This window comes from Polypterus senegalus, chromosome 1 (genome assembly GCF_016835505.1).
Source record: "Polypterus senegalus isolate Bchr_013 chromosome 1, ASM1683550v1, whole genome shotgun sequence".
Taxonomy (NCBI): domain Eukaryota; kingdom Metazoa; phylum Chordata; class Cladistia; order Polypteriformes; family Polypteridae; genus Polypterus; species Polypterus senegalus.
The window spans coordinates 228,309,793-228,329,453 of NC_053154.1; the positions used below are offsets into that span (position 1 = coordinate 228,309,793).

The window sequence follows — 19,661 nt, forward strand, 5'->3', positions numbered from 1 at the left end:
TTCATTTTGAAAGTTTTGCCCTTTGTTTAATGTTACTCAGTCTTTGTAACAGCTCTAATAAAAAAAGAGCCACAATGGCATCACTACATCCTTGAAACCCAAACATTAACAGGTTAGGGTGCTAAACAGTAGCCTGATGTCTCACATTGCCAGTAATGGAGTGCCTGGTATCTTGCATGTTGCATGTTTTCAGTCAACATAGTAAATAAATGAGTCTAATTACAAATAGGCAAGTCTGTGTTGGTGGCACCACAAACTTGAGGAGTCGGATCTGAAGGTTTTGTGTGCCAACTCCACAGCCCTGACCATTAACATCTCTTTACTTTAGTTGTGATTTTTCCTTTCCTAGAATTATTAGTCACAAGTAATTTTATTTTAGGAAGCCTGCATTTCTTTGTTGTGTGTCCAGTATAGGGAATGTTTGGCCCAGAGCTTCATTCAGGCCTTTTGCACACTTTAATTGGAAATTGCAGCTTTTTAAACATCCACCTTATTAAAAGGATACATGTCTTGAGCGTCAGTCTGTGTGTCCATCTGGTTTCTATGCCTCTGTCATTCCAAAAGATGGTGCATCACACACAATTGTAGTAATAAAATGCACTGCATTTGACATTCCAACAGAATGCTCATCACAAACATTATACAATACAATTTATTCTTGTATCACCCAAAATCATCCTGACTTTTAACAGCCCCCCATTATCACTGCTTTTATGAATCCCATACCAAATGGCATATAGCAGAGACATATGCATTGCGTGGTGCACTGGAAGCATTAGCACTGAGGCCTACTACATTGATTACTTAGACGTCAACACAGCTAGTGAATATAGAATGTAATGTCGTATATCCTGGAAATGAAATCCCACAGTTTACAGTGATTTCAGAGAAAGTAGCCTTACTTTAGTTCTTAATATTACTACAAACAAATTCCCAATGGTGAAGTCCATTACAAGAGATATTGTTTAGTGTTGTATTGTGTTGTACCATATGACAGTGTGAAATTATTTTGGAGAATGTAACTTTTGTGTGTTCTTGCAGTGGGACGACTGAGGACGGAACAGTTAAGAAGTATAAGCAGGTGTATTCCAGCTTACTGCGGGCAGAAAAGACTGCGCCCCTAATCACAAGAGTGGAACTCATCATTGATTTGCTAAATCAGCTTTTCACCACATGATATTCAGCAGAAAGGAGGAGGAAAAAGATGATCCCCATTATGCCTTACGACATTCTACCAGCTTCAGTAAATGTAATAACCAGGATCAGTGCCTTGCCTGTGGTTAAGCACAACATGTGACTGGTGCCGTGCTGTTGGCGTCTCATTTTAGAAGAGGTGCAGCACAGTGTCGCTTCAGGATATGCATTGTGGATGCTAATGTGCTTTATTGTACATAAACTTGCAAAATGGACAAACCAGACTATTCTCAGTGTTTTGGACACCATTTAATTTTTTAAAAAAAATCTTTTTCATGTGAGTATTATGGAGAGTAAAAGAGTCATTTTTTTCTGTGAAGAGCATCTGAAATGAGGAAAGCTATAATTGTGATTAAATGTTATTTATTTTGTTCATAGTATTGTAAATAAAATATTGCAAGTTTTTTCTGTCATTGATTGTGCACTGTTATTAGTTGTCCCAACACACAGCGAAGTAATTGATCAGTGCTCCTTACTCTTTACACTCCTTATACTAATGTTACTCCATTTCAGTTTTCAGATGAATTAGCTGATATGATGGAGCTTTTACAAACATTATTTATAGATTATCCAGGAATCCTATAAAATCAGATTAGCTTTGTGGTGTACAAAAGATGTAGACTGCTATTTTATCAGGTCACAAGTTTATTATGCCATCAAACATTTCTGATGATGATCTTTTAATTCTCCTCATTCTGCATTGCTAAGAAATACAATAAGCACAATAAGCATTTACAGTCGACTACATTTGTGTACCTGCAGTTCAAAGATACCTCAAATTATAACATTTAAATTACAATTTTTTTTTATATAAACAGCCTCCTTAAAATGGATTTGTGTGGCTTCATTACCTATAAATACATTACACAATATCTACAAAAATATATATCTCTTCACACTTAAAAGATTTAAAAGTAGTATATCTTACCAGTGCAATATTTTGTAATGGATGGCTTTATATAATGCAGAAAGGTGCGTCTGTACGGCCTCTCAAAACCAGAGTACCACGCTTGCGGGATGAGAGCCACGTGTTTTGTTCACTGTGCAGAAATTGAGCCCACTACAGTTTCCTTTAAATACTTCAGACTTTCCAAACCACACAGTCAGTGTTTCTGTAACACAAGTCTCATCCTAAGCTTTTCAGACATATTCTACCAAGTGATCAGGACTGCTTCATCTTTTAGGTGGGGGTCCTTTTTATGGAGATCATTGTGATTGATGTCTTGCTCCTTTCCCCTTTTGCTCTGTCAGTTTTTGACCACTTCATGTCTGTTTGACATAATTCTAACTGATGAAAGCACAGTCTGTGACATCTTGGTAATGTATTTGACATTTTGTTATGACCACCCTTTGAAACAATTAGATATCTAGCCAACTAGCCACTGTCTGAAGAGTCATGGGATGCTGGAAGGAAAAATAAAAATATTTGATGGTTGCTTCATAAGGTGACCCGCTGAACTAAATCATTTTGAATAAATCATTGGGCCAATCATATTTCAGGTTTTCTTAACCGTTACACATTTAAACACCAGGTTGGCATGTGAGGGGTATTCTTCTTTTTTTTTCTTTTTCTCCCAACTCCATTCAAGCTGCTGCCCAGTCTTGGGACTAACCCTGTATGTAAATGACCTGACTTCCCAGATTTCCGCAGTTCTATTTCATTCTTAATACTGAGGAGTGTACGTTGCAAATATCAAACCACTGGTCTGCAATGTTCTGCCGGGGAAGCAGGCTGTTGTATGCCAAGGATGAGTTGAGCTGCTTGTCTCGGTCATTAACTACTTTCCAGAAGTAGGTGCCCTTGAAGAAGAAGATGGAATTGTAAGAATATGAAAAGTATGCAGCATCAAGGTTGCTGATGGGATGTTCGTTAGGAATAACAGCTGGGAAAGCATCTGTAATCAGCTGTGGAAATCCATTCACTTTCTGATTTCTATTAACATCAAAGGCATAGACCTGTAAAAGGGAGAAAAGTGACTGGAACAAGTGGATAAAATTACTCTTAAAATATTTCAGCTATTCACTTCACACTGCTGAAACATTCACTAACAGAAGCAGAAACAAGTGCCTTCTTGGGATCTTTGCTTTAAGGCAGGCTTCAAGTAATGGCGTATAGTAAGGAAGAAAGTTTCAAGGTTGGGTAGTAATACTCCCTGATCATAGGGCTGGACAGCTGCACTATCTTGGATGTTGATTACCACGTGTATGTAAGACTTTCACTGTACATGTGACCATATCTACTATATTAGTGAAACATGTCGACCTTCTGTACTAAAATAAAAGGCTAGATATAAATAGCAAATTCTCCGCCTGTTTTTCATAAACGTAAGAACTTACAATTGATTATAAATTCTGAACACTCACCCTGCGATGGACTGTTGCCCTCTTCAGGGCTTGCTCCTGCCTCACGCCTTATGTTTGCTGGGTTAGGCTCCAGCACCCCTCAAGCCACCATATGCAGGATTAAGTGGGTTAGAAAGTTGCATGAATTTTAAATATGTTTATACCGTGTCCTGGGGGATTATCAATAGATGAGCTTGTAGGGATGGTGCTCTAATTTAAATTTTGAATTCCCAGAACGTATCAGCTCATAAGCTTTTGATTAAGACCATCATCAAAGTGCTTTACCGATTAGTTTGTGAGTAATTTTGTGGCGCATGCATGGACGTTTGTTTGTATCTTATATATGCAGGCTTGAAAACAAGTGAACCTGCGGCCCTCCAAAGATCAAAGCTCAGGAATAAAAACTACTTTATGATACATGATTCATCTTCTCCCTTTGTGGATCTGCAGCTGCAAATATGCAAACCGTATCACAGACCTTTACTTCCATATATATATATATATATATATATATATATATATATATATATATATATATATATATATATATATATATATATATATATATATATATATATATTAATTAATAAAAGGCAAAGCCCTCACTGACTGACTCACTCACTCACTCACTCATCACTAATTCTCCAACTTCCTGTGTAGGTGAAAGGCTGAAATTTGGCAGGCTCATTTCTTACAACTTACTTACAAAAGTTGGGCAGGTTTCATTTCGAAATTCTACGCGTAATGGTCATAACTGGAACCTATTTTTCTCCATATACTGTAATGGACGTTATTTTGATGGCCGTGGGGGGGCGGAGCTGCGTGTGACATCATCATGCCTCCCACGTAATCACGTGAACTGACTGTGACCGCAGTATGTAGAAAAGAAGGAAGAGCTCCCAAAGAGCGCTGAAGAAAAACGCTGAATACTTTATTCACGAGATACAAATTTAATGAGAAGACACAAGGTATAAACAAGACTTCGGATCACTTTGTAACGGAGTTAAAATTGCTGTAGCAAGAAACTTTAAAGTGCCGGGTCTTAGCTAACATTAAATAAAGCCGTGGACATCGCAACATCACACAAGAGAGCAGCTCACGTGAACTGACTGAACGCAGTACGAGTGATCACTTCCATGAATCAAACCTGTTCAAAAATCGCATTACACAATTGACAAGGTAGGAAAAGAATATGCTCCGAGCTGAGCTCCACAGCTAATGTGGTCTTGCGGAAGCAACTTCGTCACACTGCCACCAAATACTCACAGAAAAATCCACAAGTTAATACACACTCTGTCTCTAGAGTTTCTCTACACTCAATGTATTCCTCGCATCCCCGTTACACCCTCTGATCTCCCATTTCAATTCAGATGCCTCCAATTTCCAGTAAGGCTCTGCTTCGCGATGACAAGTAATAAGTCTCAGGGACAGACCCTACAAAAGGTGGCCATTGGTTTGAGGCAACATTGCTTTTCTCCTGGACAACTATACGTTGCATTCTCAAAAGTAACCTCAGTGCACAGATTGGTCATATTACAACTGGACTGCTGAACTAACAACGTGGTATACAAAGAGATCCTTAACAGATAGTTATTGGTATATTTTCCCTCAGTTTTAAAAGGTTTTCTTTTCTTCTTAATAAAAATTTAAAAGCAGTTCTTCGCTGCGAAGCGCGGGGATTTTGCAATATACAGTATATATATGTGTAGATATATATATATATTGTCAGGGATGCCAGGGGCAACGACCCGGCTGGGACACTTTGAGGGACCGGAAGAGGGTCTACGCCCACCCTGGATCACGTGGGGGCCAGTGGGCTTGGAAGCCCAACCCTGTAGGGACCCGTGGTCACCGCCAGGGGGCGCCCCAATGCCTTGGGGACCCTGGACCTCAGCACTTCCGCCACACCAGGAAGTGCTGGGGGGAAGAGGAGAAGGGATGCCCGGAGAGCTTCCGGGAGAACAGCCGGCACTTCCGCCACACGGGGCGTGTCCAGGGAGGAATGTCGGGAAACACCTGGAGCTCATCCGGGATGAGATAAAAGGGGCCGTTTCCCTTCATTCGAGGCTGGAGTCGGGTGGAAGCAGGACAAAGCAGGAGAGAGTGTGGAGGCGGCCCAAAGGGGAAGGCATTGTGTGGCCAGGACTGTGTGGGGGTTTGTGTGTGTGCACTTGACTTTATTGTAAATATAGTTGTAAAATAAACGTGTGGTGGTGATGAACAGCATGTCCGCCTGTCTGTGTCCGGGCCGCGTCCACAATATATATATATGTATGTATGTATGTATGTATGTATGTATGTATGTATATATATATATATATATATATATATATATATATATATATATATATATATATGTATGTGTATGTGTATGTGTGTATATATATATGTGTATGTGTATGTGTGTAATATATATATATATATATGTGTATATTTATCTGTATGTATGTATGTCTATATGTATGTGAGTGTGTGTATGTATGTATATGTATGTGTATATATATGTTGATATGTGTATACAGTAATCCCTCGCTATATCGCGTTTCGACTTTCGCGGTTTCACTCTATCGCAGATTTTAAATGTAAGCACATCTAAATATATATCACAGATTTTTCGCTGGTTCGCGGATTTCTGCAGACAGTGGGTCTTTTAATTTATGCTACACGCTTCCTCAGTTTGTTTGCCCTGTTGATTTCATACAAGGGACGCTATTGGCGGATGGCTTAGAAACTACCCAATCAGAGCATGTATTACATATTAACTAAAACTCCTCAATGCTATAAGATATGCATCCCGCGCGGAGCTTGATTGTTTGCTTGTCTCTGCCTCTCTCTCACCCTCTCTGACATTCTCTGCCTGACGGAGGGGCTGTTTGCACAGAGGCTGTTTGCTTAGAAGATACTAACGCTCCTCTAAAAAATGCCGCGGCAAACTTAAAAGCACAAGTATTGATTTTTTAATTGTTTGCTTTTCTTTGCGAGCGCTCTCTCTCTCTCCCTCTGAAATTCTCTGCTCCTGAAGAGAAGAAGATCTATGTGCATTCTTTTAATTGTGAGAAAGAACTGTCATCTCTGTCTTGTCATGGAGGACAGTTTAAACTTTTGACTAAAGGGTGTTATTTCATGTCTAGAGGGCTCTAATAATGTTAACAGTGTGGGAGAGTTTATAAGGACTTAAAATATATAAAAATAACCATACAAACATATGGTTTCTACTTTGTGATTTCGTCTATCGCAGGGGGTTCTGGAACGCAACCCCCGCGATCGAGGAGGGATTACTGTATATATATGTATATATATGTAGATGTATATATGTATATATACATATAGATATGTGTATGTGTAGATATGTGTATATGTAGATAGATATGTATATATGTATATGTATATATGTGTGTGTGTTTGTGTGTGTTGTGTTCAAGTTACATTCCGTGTTTGTCAACCGTTGTAAAGATAACAGGTTTCATTCATCGAAGTGTTCACTACCCAAATCGCTACTCGTGAATCTAAGATGTTTAACAGGCATTCCCGGTATTAACTTGTGGATTTGCCTGCGAATATTTAGTGACAGCGTCTCTATGAACTTGTGGATTTGCCTGCGATGTATTTAGCGACAGCGTGTCTATTACCTTGTGGATTTTTCTGCGAGTATTTGGTGGCAGCGTCACAAAGTTGTTTCCGTCTAGCTGCATCAGAAAATGTACCACGACGTCTGACACGCCTCCTTTTTACTGTTTTCTCACAGCTTGGATTGGTGCTGTCATAATCGGTTTGAGTTTCATGGTTAATTTCAATTACATTAGTATTTGCAGGACTTGTTCTGTTGAAGTGACATTCGGCATCTGTCAAGCGTTGTAAGCATACAACCAGTTTCATCGATAACTTCACATCCAGCTTTTGAGAGTTGAAACATTCATAAACATCAAAGTGTCCACTACTCAAATCGTCACCTGTGAATCTAAGATGTTTAAGAGGCATTGGCGGTTCTCCAAAGGTGTAAAATATTTGGCCATTTCGGTACACTTGAAAGCGACAACCAAACAATTCAGCGGCAGCCATCAACTCACATGCAAAACCATAGGTGAAGGGCTTAAGCATTTCACTCTTATAGTGCCCCTGTGTAGTATAATTATCTCCTGTACCGTCATCAGTCCACACCTTGAACCTGTCCCAGTCATTCAATACATAAGACACAATGTTCCTCCGGATATCAAGAGTGAGCCTGATGTGGCCGTGCAATATGTAACAAAGAGAATGGAAAAGGCAGGCGGCATCTCCGGGCATGGAAACCACTCGGTAAGTGACAGTTCTTTGATCGATGGTGATCACATCGATAGACATGTTAATGGGGGTACGGTTGGAACGGTAAAGGAAATGGGTACCTGAACAGTAAACTAAGTCTAAAATACCTACGCAATAATTATAATCGTAATAAACAAAGAATAAAACAGTGGAGAAGCCGTGGATTAAATAAAAAGGCTGCAGTTATCAGCAGGGAGACGTGATTACCGTGGTAAAGCAAGGAAGGGAATGAAGAGACCGGAGCGACGGACAGCCTTATATGGGCAGGCAGCCAATTACATGGGAGGCATGGGGATGGGGGACGCAACGCCGCCTCACACGGCGACCTAGATGCAGGCTATGGACGTATATATGTACGTAAGTAGGATTCAGTTATGACCATTACGTGCAGAATTTCAAAATGAAACCTGCTTAACATTTGTAAGTAACCTGTAAGGAATGAGCCTGCCAAATTTCAGCCTTCTACCTACACGGGAAGTTGGAGAATTAGTGATTAGTGAAGCATGGTTTTGTGCACACTGAAAAGCAAGCAAAATTAGATGCATTACAGAAAGCGGACTTTGTGGCTCTTCCTGGGGATCATTGGACTTCCTTGACCGTTAGTAATTCTAATTACATCTAATTACAAAATGTTCAATGATCACACTGTTTTAGCCTAATGTACAAAATAATTTTGGCTAAGGTTACTCAGGGTTTAAAGGTGAAGCTGGTCAAATTACATTTTATGTTTTTTGCCTTATTTTTTTCAGAACAAAAACTGCGCTTTATGTTGAAAATTTTCTTATTATTATTTAAAGACAATACCATTCTGAAAATGTACTTAAAATACCACTTTATTTTTAAATCTGCCCAATTTTAGCCAGGGATGATATTTTTGTTTCTGTTTTGAATTCAAATGCAGTTTAAAAGCATTTTTTTTCAGAAATTAGAAGAGCTTCAGTTTACAATATTCATGTCCATGTCTATTATTTGATTCTCTCGCCCACTTAAACCCTTTTAAATTAAAAAAAACCATTTGCGATTTGGGGCAAATTTTCATGTGTGATTACATATGATTAATCAAGATTAATTATTACACAGCCTCTAATTAATTACATTAATTTTTGTAATCGAGTCCCAGCCCTAATATATATATGTGTCTATATATATATATATATTTATATATAATGTGTATATATATGTGTATATACAGTATATATGTAGATATGTAGATATGTATATATATATGTATATGTGTATATATATGTTTATATGTGTGTATGTGTGTGTGTGTGATATATATATATATATATATATATATATATGCCAGCAACACTCATGAAAATGACAATTACATTGTCAATCATGTTACGTTATTATTAAAATGTTTCCTTCTCTTATTCATTACTTCTTTAACACACTACTTCTCCGCTGCGAAGCGCAGGTATTCTGCTAGTAGATATATATATATATATATATATATATATATATATATATATATATATATATATATATATATATATATATATATATACATACAGTGGAACCTCAGTTCACAAATGTCTCGGTACACGTACAACTCGGTTTACGACCAAAAAGTTCTCCAAACTTTTGCCTGAGTTCACGACCACACACTCGATATACGAACAAGGCAGTTTCCCTTTCGCTTTGTGCGCGCTGATGATTTCCACATGTGTTGTATTGTTCTCGGTCAGACGTGTGTGCATGCACATGCATGCATGCTTTCGCTGTGAACTCTTTGTGCTCTATTACATTTCCCTTCCGGTTCGTACACGCTGATTACTGTATTTAAGCATGCGTTGAGCCGCTCCCTGTTCATTGTTCTCAGTCAGACGTGCGTGCTTTATCTGTGATCTCTTTGTGCTCTAAAGTATTTCGTGTGCTTTTGCAGTTATCCATGGATTCTAAGCAAGTGAAGAGTGGTGAGAAGAAAGCTTTGCAGAAAATTGAAATCGAAGTAAAGAAAGAAATTATTGAAAAGTATTGAGCGTGGCATTCGTGTTACTGATCTTGCCGCCAAGTACAAGAAGTCAAAACCTACGATTTCGACTGTTCTAAAGCAGAATCTATTAAAGCAGCTGATGTTGCAAAAGGAGTTATAGCGTTAACCAGGCAGAGACCTCAAGTGCTGGAAGAGGTGGAAAAACTGTTTACCAGTTTACTCATTTACCAATTTGAGAACCCTCGTGCTTTCAAGCAGCACAATGTAAACAAAGCGAGACTGCCAGTGATGTGGAGGGCAAACACGAAGGGTTGGGTCACAAGGACTTTGTTTTTGGAATGGCTGCATGAGGCTTTCGCTCCCACCAGCTAAACAGCTAAAAACACCAGAAACCCAAGAAATCACATGAGAGAAAACACCTGAAAGAAAACATCCCTCCATCGCATGGCCAGACTCTCCCTCAAAACTGTAACCCTTCTCTTCACCCAGTTCCTCCTCACTTTATACCAGAACTCGACTCATGCAAGGTCAGCTTTCTTGGTGATTTATGATTAGTTTTTGTATTACGGATTTTTCAAATGTTCATTTTTCGGTTTATGGAGTGAATTGTTGCGGTGTTACTTTTCACTTTTTTCAAATGTTCATTTTTTTTTCCCCTGTGGTTAAAACTCATTAAAAAAAGTGTTATACAGCGATCGGTTGCAAGGCTATAGCGCGAACTCCTGTAATGTTATCTTCTTGGTTGCTTGTGGTTGGTTTTTTTAAATAAAGTTCGGATTTGTTCAAATGTTCCTTCCCACTCCCCCCCCCCGCTTAAAACTCATTAAAATAATATATATATGTATGTGTGTGTGTGTGTATGTACAAATAGTAATAATAAAAACGAAGGAAAGCATCTCTGGCCTAATCCCTTAAATCCAAGAGGTACTGTATAAAATAATCCAAAAGGATACTTCAAACCCACCTACATCTGAAAGCTAATCCATAATGTAGTTTACAACATGCTAACCAGAAACGGAATTCAGAAGGCCTATGAGCCATGAATCAATGGAGCTTGTCTAGTAAAGTCTCACAGGCCACGTGTTTTTTCCCAGGTATGCAAAGTTTTAACAGAAGCTAGAGATGATTAGCTAGATAGAAAATGCAAGATTTTAGTGTGTTTTGGGCATTAATACCATATTTTCCCAAAAATAAGCCATAGCATGATTTTCAGGCTGCTCTGTAATATAAGTCCTACCCCAAAAATAAACCCTAGTCAAAATCATCTGCTGAAAAGTAAAGCACCTAAGGCCGGGTTTATACTTCAAGCGACGCAACATGTGCACCTGTGGAAGCTACTGCTACGCAAGCTTTGTACTGTTTATAGTTGCACGCATAGTTTACGTAAATCAGGAAGATTCCACCAGATGGCACTGCAAGATATCATCACGGTGAGAAGATGTTCAGCTTTGCTGTGTTGTGCATTGCTTGAAACATCCATTAAATTCTGAGGACACCTTGCCATAATCAAGTATAAATCTAAGGATTTTAAATGTGCAAATTGTTGAAATATCATAAATTTAATGTGTTCTGTGTGGTGATCTATTGTTGCTTGCTGGCTGCTGCTGTCAGGTCAATTTTTTTCTCTGTGGCTCAAATATGCTGCCATACATTATGATGCTGTTGTGAAGGTGCAAAAAAAAAAAAAAAAAAAAAAAAAGACGGCACAGAAGATGTTATGTGAGACTTTTAAAATGCATTGTATCATTTTTTGGAATATGCAACACTTGAATATAAAAGCACCATGAATGCATTTGTATGTCTGTATTTTACTTCACCACATTGAACCATTCATAAAACACTGAACATTGAAGCACGCTCATCAATCCCAGAGGATCCTAAAAGTGCTGGAGTCCCAAGAAATTCAGGCTGGAATTCAGGGTTTGAATGTGGAGAGTTATGATGATATTCCAGAAGAAGATAACCTGACTGTATTTGAATGAATGTGCAGTAGATTGTTGTACATGAATAAATATAAGACATCCCCTGAAAATAAGTCTTAGTACAACTTTTGGAGTAAAAATTAATATAAGACCCGGGGATATACGGTACCTACTGGACATGGTTTGGAACTACGAATCAAGAAAAATTCAAGATGTGCTCTAGCAGGATTGTGTAACTTTAAGACATATAATAGATGACCTTGTAAAATGGTATTTAAGAATTCTAGGACTGATTCAAATTTGGAGTAATACTTACAAGAGAGTCTTTAAAAAAGTAAATCCTGTAATCTCTTCTATCATAGAAGGCTGTATTGATGGGGCTAGGGATACCTGGGAATCCCTCAGAAATTAGCCGTGGGTATTTGTTGCCTTCAGAGTCTTCTGCATATGCTTGGTCACTGTCACTGTCATATCTCCAGTACTGAGTGCCTGTTCAGAAACACAACAAAGGAAAAAATGTATTAACAGTTAATAGGTGTAATTTTTAATTTTTTTTTTTTTTATTGAATGTGGTTTTCAGGCTACAAAACAGCCTACAATGTCAGTCAGAGGTACCTAGTAAAGTGTCGTCAGCTCTTGAGCAAAATGATTAACTAATTAAAGAAAAGAGAAATAAAGTCAGCCTGTGAATGAAGAAGGGCAAGAAAACATCCTATGTGTTGCCTTCACACTCTTAATATTGTGCTTGGCAAATAACAATGCTAAATATACTCCACCTCATAGAATGAAAATCTATGAATGTTAATCCAAAGTGTTACATACAAATTAAATATACTTTAGCACTGACTATGTTTGTCTATTTTTATCCCAGGAAACCATAATGTGACTTTAATTGAAGGTACAGCAGGACAAAGTCAAGCCTGGTAAGGATTTCTTGGAATTTTTCATGTTTTCTGGATGCTTGCTTAGTGAAAACACTGTAAGACAACTCCCCCACTGTCAGCTGTGTTTTCAACATGAAAACAACTTAAGAAAAGCTGACAATTACTAAACCTTCTGTATAACCGCTTAATAATGTTTTGAAAACCAGACACATCCCAAAGGCTTGTGTGCGAGGTTAACTGACTCAATGTGTGCACATGTGCCATGTTGTTGTAAACTGGTACCTTGTTTAGGGTTGGCTCCCAATCTGTACCTGCTTGCTAGGCTGTCACTTTTCACTGGATAAACAACTGGCAAACTGGATAAATTTAGATTGCAACAATTTTACCTTAAATAAAATATACAAGCTCTTTTAATCTATCCCTTTCAACTTCAGAGTTATGGGAGCTATCCCAGTTGTTATGGTTTAGGGCAAGAAGTAGCCCTGCCCAGAGTGGCAGTCTTTCATATCACGCAAACATACAATGCATTTATTTAGTTTTCCCACTTTGCATAACCCAGACACATAACTTGAAGCGGATGACTTAGAGAAAATCCTCAAACAGTTACAAGAGAGGGATAAAAGCACTCACACTATAACTATCACGCGGCCTAATGTATACTGTATATGTTAGTCTTTTGTACCATAAAATATATAAGACTGTTGTGGATTGTACAATACAGGTTAAGTAAACAATCTCAAAAATTCAAATATTTTATCATAAAATGGCGTGCTGCTTACAAACATCGAACTGAAAGTTTGGGTTACCCTTAAAGAAAAATGTTGCATCAATCCTCCAGGTCCAAACGTGAACAAAAGCATCAATGCCATCTGAAGGTATTCCATGCCATCCCACCTGGATTGCAATGGGGTCTCCATAACGTGTGCGGTTGTTGCGGTTCTCATAAAGCCAATACCAGTTTTTCCGAAAGAAGTACGTGTTGAACCGGACAACTACTTCACCGTAAACTGTTCTTTCCTTGCGCACCCAGTCAAACACAGCGTTGAAAGGGCCAGTGCACTTGCCTGGAAAGAAATGGAAATAATATTATTTTATATATTGTTACATACAAGTGATTGTGAGTTATTTTTCAGGATTCTAAAAAGACGAGCAATATCACTTTGAGCCAAGAGGGGGCGCCATCACTAATACTATCTTCCTCTCTGTGCACAATCCAGAGGCTTCTCAACCAGAGTAGCTGTGAAATTCACTTCCAATTCCTCATAAATATCTCACACCTTACTGTTTCATCAAATTAGCACTAGAATTCCTGAAGCCTATGAGAAAACTCATAATCCCGGCCCACATTAAATCCCTTTGCACCTCTACCACCAGCGTCTTTTGTTTGTAAATGTGTTGATCAGCACAAGCAGCAAGTAGCCTTGATGGGGCTCCTTATCTGTGTTAAAGTTAAAGGACCAACTTCAAGCAGAAGTTGGTGTTCCTTTGGAAACCAGAAGACCTTCCTGACCACTAGAAATGTTTACTCTAATTTTGACACCTTATGCTGTGTTTTGCACCCTTGTGTACCTATTCTATTTCCATTTTCAACCCAATCTCCATTAAACAGGGCTGTCATTTGGCATCCCAACTCTTTGTAGTTGTGAAACCCATGTTCTTATTCTACAGTATATAATGTGGGAAAACAAAATATGTCACTCTTTGAACACAGCAACAAGGTGAACAATATGACATCCATGTTGCCATTACCTTGATATCCCAGTCAGCAAAGGCAGCACATTCAGGTCCAGCACATTTTTGCTTGTGTAGAGCTGCTAATCTATCCAAACTGATCATCCAATCATTTTCCAAATCTACTGATTCTGTTACAAGGTCAATGAAGAGGACTAAAGCCTATCCTAACAGCAATGGGCAAAATACAACAACCAGAATTGGAATTTAATGAGGCAGCAGACCATCATAGTTACCTACAATGGCTTGAAAAAGTATTTAACTTCCAAACCTTGTTCACATAAATAATTGTCACAACGTGGGATTTTTATGAATTTGACTGGAATGTTTGTTTTGTACATCAAATACTTTCTTTCACAGCGCTGATCAAAAAAGTAAGAAAAATATAAATTAAAACAATTAAATTTTACAAAACTGAAATGTCAACAGTTTAGTATTTGGCTGAACCACCCCTCACAGCTAGCACTGTAACAGTGTTTTATTGGGCTTTTTTGAGAAGCATCTATTAACCTTGCACAACATGATGGACCAAGATTTGCCCATTCTTTTTTGTAAAATGGCTCAAGCTGTGCTGAGTTAGTAGGGGAGCTGTGGTGGACAGCAATTTTTATGTCTCTTACAGATAAGTTCATAAACTGTGAAGGAGAAACTGAAGAATATCAATTTTTCTCATTGTAAGCCTCTCCACTGTAGCTCTGGAAGTGTGCTTTCAGTCATTATCATGTTGAAAGACAAGTTTAAGCTTGCTGGCAGAAGGGAGCAGGTATCTGTTCAGGATCTGCAGCTTTCCATCAACCCTAACCAGACTGCTAGTTCCCTTCTGCTAAAGGCTGCAAAATGTGATGCTGCCTCCTTCACATTTTTCAGTGGGGTTGGTGGTACCATTTTGAAAATTCTTTTTGGGAAAAGAAACGTTTATTTTTTTAACCAGGGCTTCCTCCTTTTCTATAAAGGCCCTTTTCTTGCAATGCCTTCAGAGATTGTTGAGCCATGAACATTCTCTCTGATCGCTGTCACTGACTTCTGCGACTCGGTCTGAGTGACAATTGCCAACAATTGCCATTCTTACTCAGTGACTAAGTATAAAGGGGTAAATGGACCTATACAGTGTGGTCATAGTTTCATTGTTTCCACTTCCACATAGTGAACTGCATTGAGTTCAGAATGTTTACCTTTGAGATAGTCTTGTACTCTTCCCCAGATCTCTGCTCCTCTAATTTTATATTGCTGCCTTGTTTTGAAGGCTCTTTTGTCTTCATTTTGGTTTGCTTTATGGAAAACCACAACCAACACTGTTGGATGTCAATGTGAGAGGGGGGATTAATCAAGCAGGGGATCCACACATTTCGTAAATAGGTTGAGATAATCAACAAATTGGGTAAGATGGCAAGGAAATACACTGCACCTGAATACATTTAGCCTTATATTTACAAAAGGAATGAATACTTTCTAAATGTCACCACTTTGATTTTTCCTTTTTAGCAAATTGTTGAAGGCTTTGTTTATTTTCAATTGGCTTGACATACACTGTTTTGTATGTCAATTGGAAAAATTCATATATTAATATATTCAATTTTAGAATCTGAGAAAATGAAATGCTACAATGCTGAATACTTTTATGGCAAATTTCTTATTATTTCTGAAGAACTGATAGCAGAGCTGGAAGCAATGTTGCCTTAAACAGCATGAACCTATGTTTGATGTCTGGAGGTGTTGCTCCTGATGTGGTGTTTCCACTCTCATTTGCTCCCAACATTACTGGTGACACTAATTTGGTTCAAGCTGGGCCTGTGTATGACAGCAAGTCTGACACGGGCCAGCACCCCATTCAAGGAACTTCCTCACATGCACCATGTGTTGTTAGCATAGGCCCCATCTCTGTGCAAATTTAACAGTCAAGAAAATGTATTCAGAAAACAGGTATCTCTTAAAAAAATAATTTTTTTTCTCACTGTTTTGCTTTTGCTCTCTAAAATATTATAATAAAGGAAAAAATAAAAGTATAATTTGTAGTAGCACTAGTTAAAATAAGGCAGAATATTTAGAAGCCTTTATTTGGCATTGCTATGTGCCAGTTTATGGACAGCAGATTTTGATTTAACCACCTCTAGCCCTATTTGAGGGTATGTAGTCAGTATATATTCCATGGTGATACGATCCAATTGCGGAACTAGATCCATAAAGATGCTGGTGTGCCTTGGAAGAGGCACCATTAGGCATCTTATCAATTCAGGCTGGTGACATTTATGTTATATAACCTAGGATATGGGGAGCCACTTCAGTAAAAAGTATAAATCATTGTGCATACTAAAAATAGTTAAAGGATCTGATGGAGAAACTGGAAGAGAACTAGTTCTAGAATTAATTTGTGTAAGGAAACAAAAACTTAGGGGTGTTACAGTATATAAGCTGGAGGCACCTGGAGGTAATATGGTCTTATGATGGTTGGATAACATATTATCTGGAACAGTTCTGAGTCGAGAGGAGACATGACAGCAGTTCACTAGTGGAAAGAAGGGGCAGTCTATTTAATACAAAGATGCAGGAGAGACAAATAGATGATGGAAACCCTGGACAAATGAGAAAGTAGAGTGACTTTCAATATCTTTAACCCTGTATAAGACAATTTTAACATTTCGAACCCTAGAAATTTTGCACCAGTATCAGCAAAGCTCTTGTTTTTTTGTTTTGTATATAGTACATATCCATTCATACTAATTTTGCCTTACTCACATTGGACTTACCGTAAAGTTCTTGTACAGACTTTCTGTCAAGCCAGTCAATTTCAAAGCCAGAATTTTGGGGAATGTAGCTGGGCTGCATGATGGACCCCGTGCGATAAATATGTGGCAATCCTAGCACATGGCCAATCTCATGAACTGCCACCTGAAGGAAAGTAACAGAAAAGCATCATGAACAGTGGAGGTTGACTCTACTGTCAAGTGTCTTAATCCTTCACACTTATGTACTCTGAAATTTTGGTGCATATAATATTATTTGTCTTGATTTTTACACATATTTTATACAATGGTTTTGTTCAGGCACCACATAAGAGGCTATAAATCAAACTCAAAGAATAGGGATTTCAGGGCATATTGTGTAGATGGGTGCAAATTTGTACAAACATAGGACACAAAAGGAATTTCAAAACTTGAAAGGACACATAATAAATGTACACCTTATAAAAATGACTTATGGACACTTAATGGATTCATTATGGACACTTCACGTTCTATATCCAGACAGAGTACGGAAGCCATTGAAAAGGCTAATAGGATATTAGGTTACATATCCAGATCAGTGGAGTATAAGTCATTGTCTGGTATACTGTGTGTGGTTTTGGTCTCCATACTGCAAAAAAAAAAAAGTTGTAGAGAAGGTACACATAAAAGCAATGGCAAAATATGAGCTGTGGGGAAAAACTGAAGGAGCTGAACCTTTTTATTTTAAAAGAGATTATATATAATGTCTTATCCCTTATGCCCTAAGGGGTTTTGGGCATTATTGCTCCTAAATTACATATTCCAAAATGAATGGCTGTTATTCTGCTTATGTAATAAAGGATCTTCAAATTACTGAACAATAGTGAGCATATCACTACCAATTTTTAAAATAAAATCTGTATATAAATAAAAACCTTTGTTTCACACCTATATCGATTAAATAAAACAAACACATTAGGTGTTTTAGGAGTGTTTTTAGGAGGACCCAAAACATAAACCTTGGTTTACTTATTGCAAGGCAGCAGCGTTACCACAGTGCCACCCTGTTAGCATATATTTATAGGCTAAACAACTGTAGACATGTGATTTGAGATAAAGCAGATGAAGCGACACTCATATAGTAGGTTACTGAAGAGTACTGTAAATATGCAACATCATAAGATGAAACTACATGCACCTGATACATTCACTGTCTGAACGAAATTGAAGCAATTCACTGTACACTTTAATGAGAATGTGTTCTCTTCTATACAGTCACCTACATGAAATTTTCTGTAGCATGCAAAGTAACATATCATTTTCATGTACTCTTCTAGTTATCAAATTATAGACATTCTACTCATAGAACTGTATTTGTTAAACAAAAAACATCATTATATTTATAAAATCCAACGTCTGTCCATTTGTGTGCTTTTCACAAGTGACCTACTTAACGTATTTAGATTAGGTTTTTTCTATAATTTGCTTGAACATTCCGGTTGATTTTGCGACTTCATTGCGCTAAATATCATAGTTTGCTTGCGGCACCAATTTATTTGCGTGAATCCAAGACACAGGAGAGGGAGGGAGGCAGGACCTCAGGAGTAGGAAGCCAGGTAGGGCCATCCTAATTGACGTGCCTGCTTTCGTTCGAGTCGCCCTACCTCTCACCATGTGTTGTGGCATACCTTGCCTCCGCTTAGCTAGCAATTCCTGTTTGTTCAGCAGATATTATCATCTAGGGATTGTTAAAGAGTAACGTTTAATGTTTTTGAGAGAGCTATCACAGCTATGTGTGTTTTAGAGGATACCTGCTCAATGGCAGAGATATCACAGCTAAGTGTTCTTTTCCTCACTCAGGAGACACCCTTCCATCAGAGTTGTACATGATCAGTTACAGTGGCAATATCTGACGTCAGAACATACCTACCTTCTGCTTGGCAAGAGACACCTTGCCAACTTTTTACATTTTTGGCAAAGAGATCACAGCTACATTCTCGCTCCTGATAGTGAAACCAAAAATATAGTTATCAAGATATGAATCGAATATAAAAGCTATCAATATAAATTCTTCTCAATACAAATTATTAAATTTTTATAACATTTTTTCATTGATTTTTAAAGTTTGTCCTGTTTTACTACTATGCGGGTGGAGCTGCAGGGGATAGCTAGTAGTTTTTATATATAAACACAGCTTTTGCTGATTCTTCATGATGACATTAACCAAGAAAAACTGCTTCAGCCCAATGAACGAAATTCATGACACATGGGTGTTTATTGTTACTTCTGGTTCTCTTGAAAGTTTGCTGTATGAAATGCAACTGGATTAACCTGGAGAATGAAACAAAATAACCAATCATCTCCTGATTCGGAAACAAAGCAAACCGACTATTAGTGCAAAATCACATTAAGAGATGACGTGACTGAGTTGTATAAAATTGTGAAGAGAATTAGTACAGTTGAACCCTGTTGTAGCTTTCAAGTAAATTCTTCAACAGCACAGGGATACATTTGTAAATTTGTTAAGTGTAAATTTTGTAAAAATGTTATAAAGGTATTCTTCATACAGTGAATCACTAGCAAAATTTAAAAGGTTACTAATTAGTATAGTAGACTATGGGATTTTCAAAGTTTTCCTTGA

The 19,661-nt window shown here is 37.9% G+C and overlaps 2 protein-coding genes across 2 annotated transcripts in view; one reads left to right on the forward strand and one right to left on the reverse strand.

Annotated features, from left to right (window-relative positions):
* The window catches only part of edrf1 (erythroid differentiation regulatory factor 1), a 65,789-nt gene extending 64,185 nt beyond the window's left edge, over positions 1-1,604 (forward strand). The window contains exon 26 of the mRNA XM_039769932.1: positions 1,042-1,604. Coding sequence (XP_039625866.1) covers positions 1,042-1,177 — 136 coding nt within the window. The 3' untranslated portion in view covers positions 1,178-1,604. The remainder of the gene's footprint in view (positions 1-1,041) is intronic.
* Positions 1,605-1,647: 43 nt separating this feature from the next.
* The window catches only part of LOC120539638 (matrix metalloproteinase-21-like), a 35,495-nt gene continuing 17,481 nt past the window's right edge, over positions 1,648-19,661 (reverse strand). Inside the window, exons 4-7 of the mRNA XM_039769957.1 lie at positions 17,063-17,204; positions 13,394-13,651; positions 12,020-12,192; positions 1,648-3,150 (exon numbers count right to left, since the gene is read on the reverse strand). Coding sequence (XP_039625891.1) covers positions 2,848-3,150; positions 12,020-12,192; positions 13,394-13,651; positions 17,063-17,204 — 876 coding nt within the window. The 3' untranslated portion in view covers positions 1,648-2,847. The remainder of the gene's footprint in view (positions 3,151-12,019; positions 12,193-13,393; positions 13,652-17,062; positions 17,205-19,661) is intronic.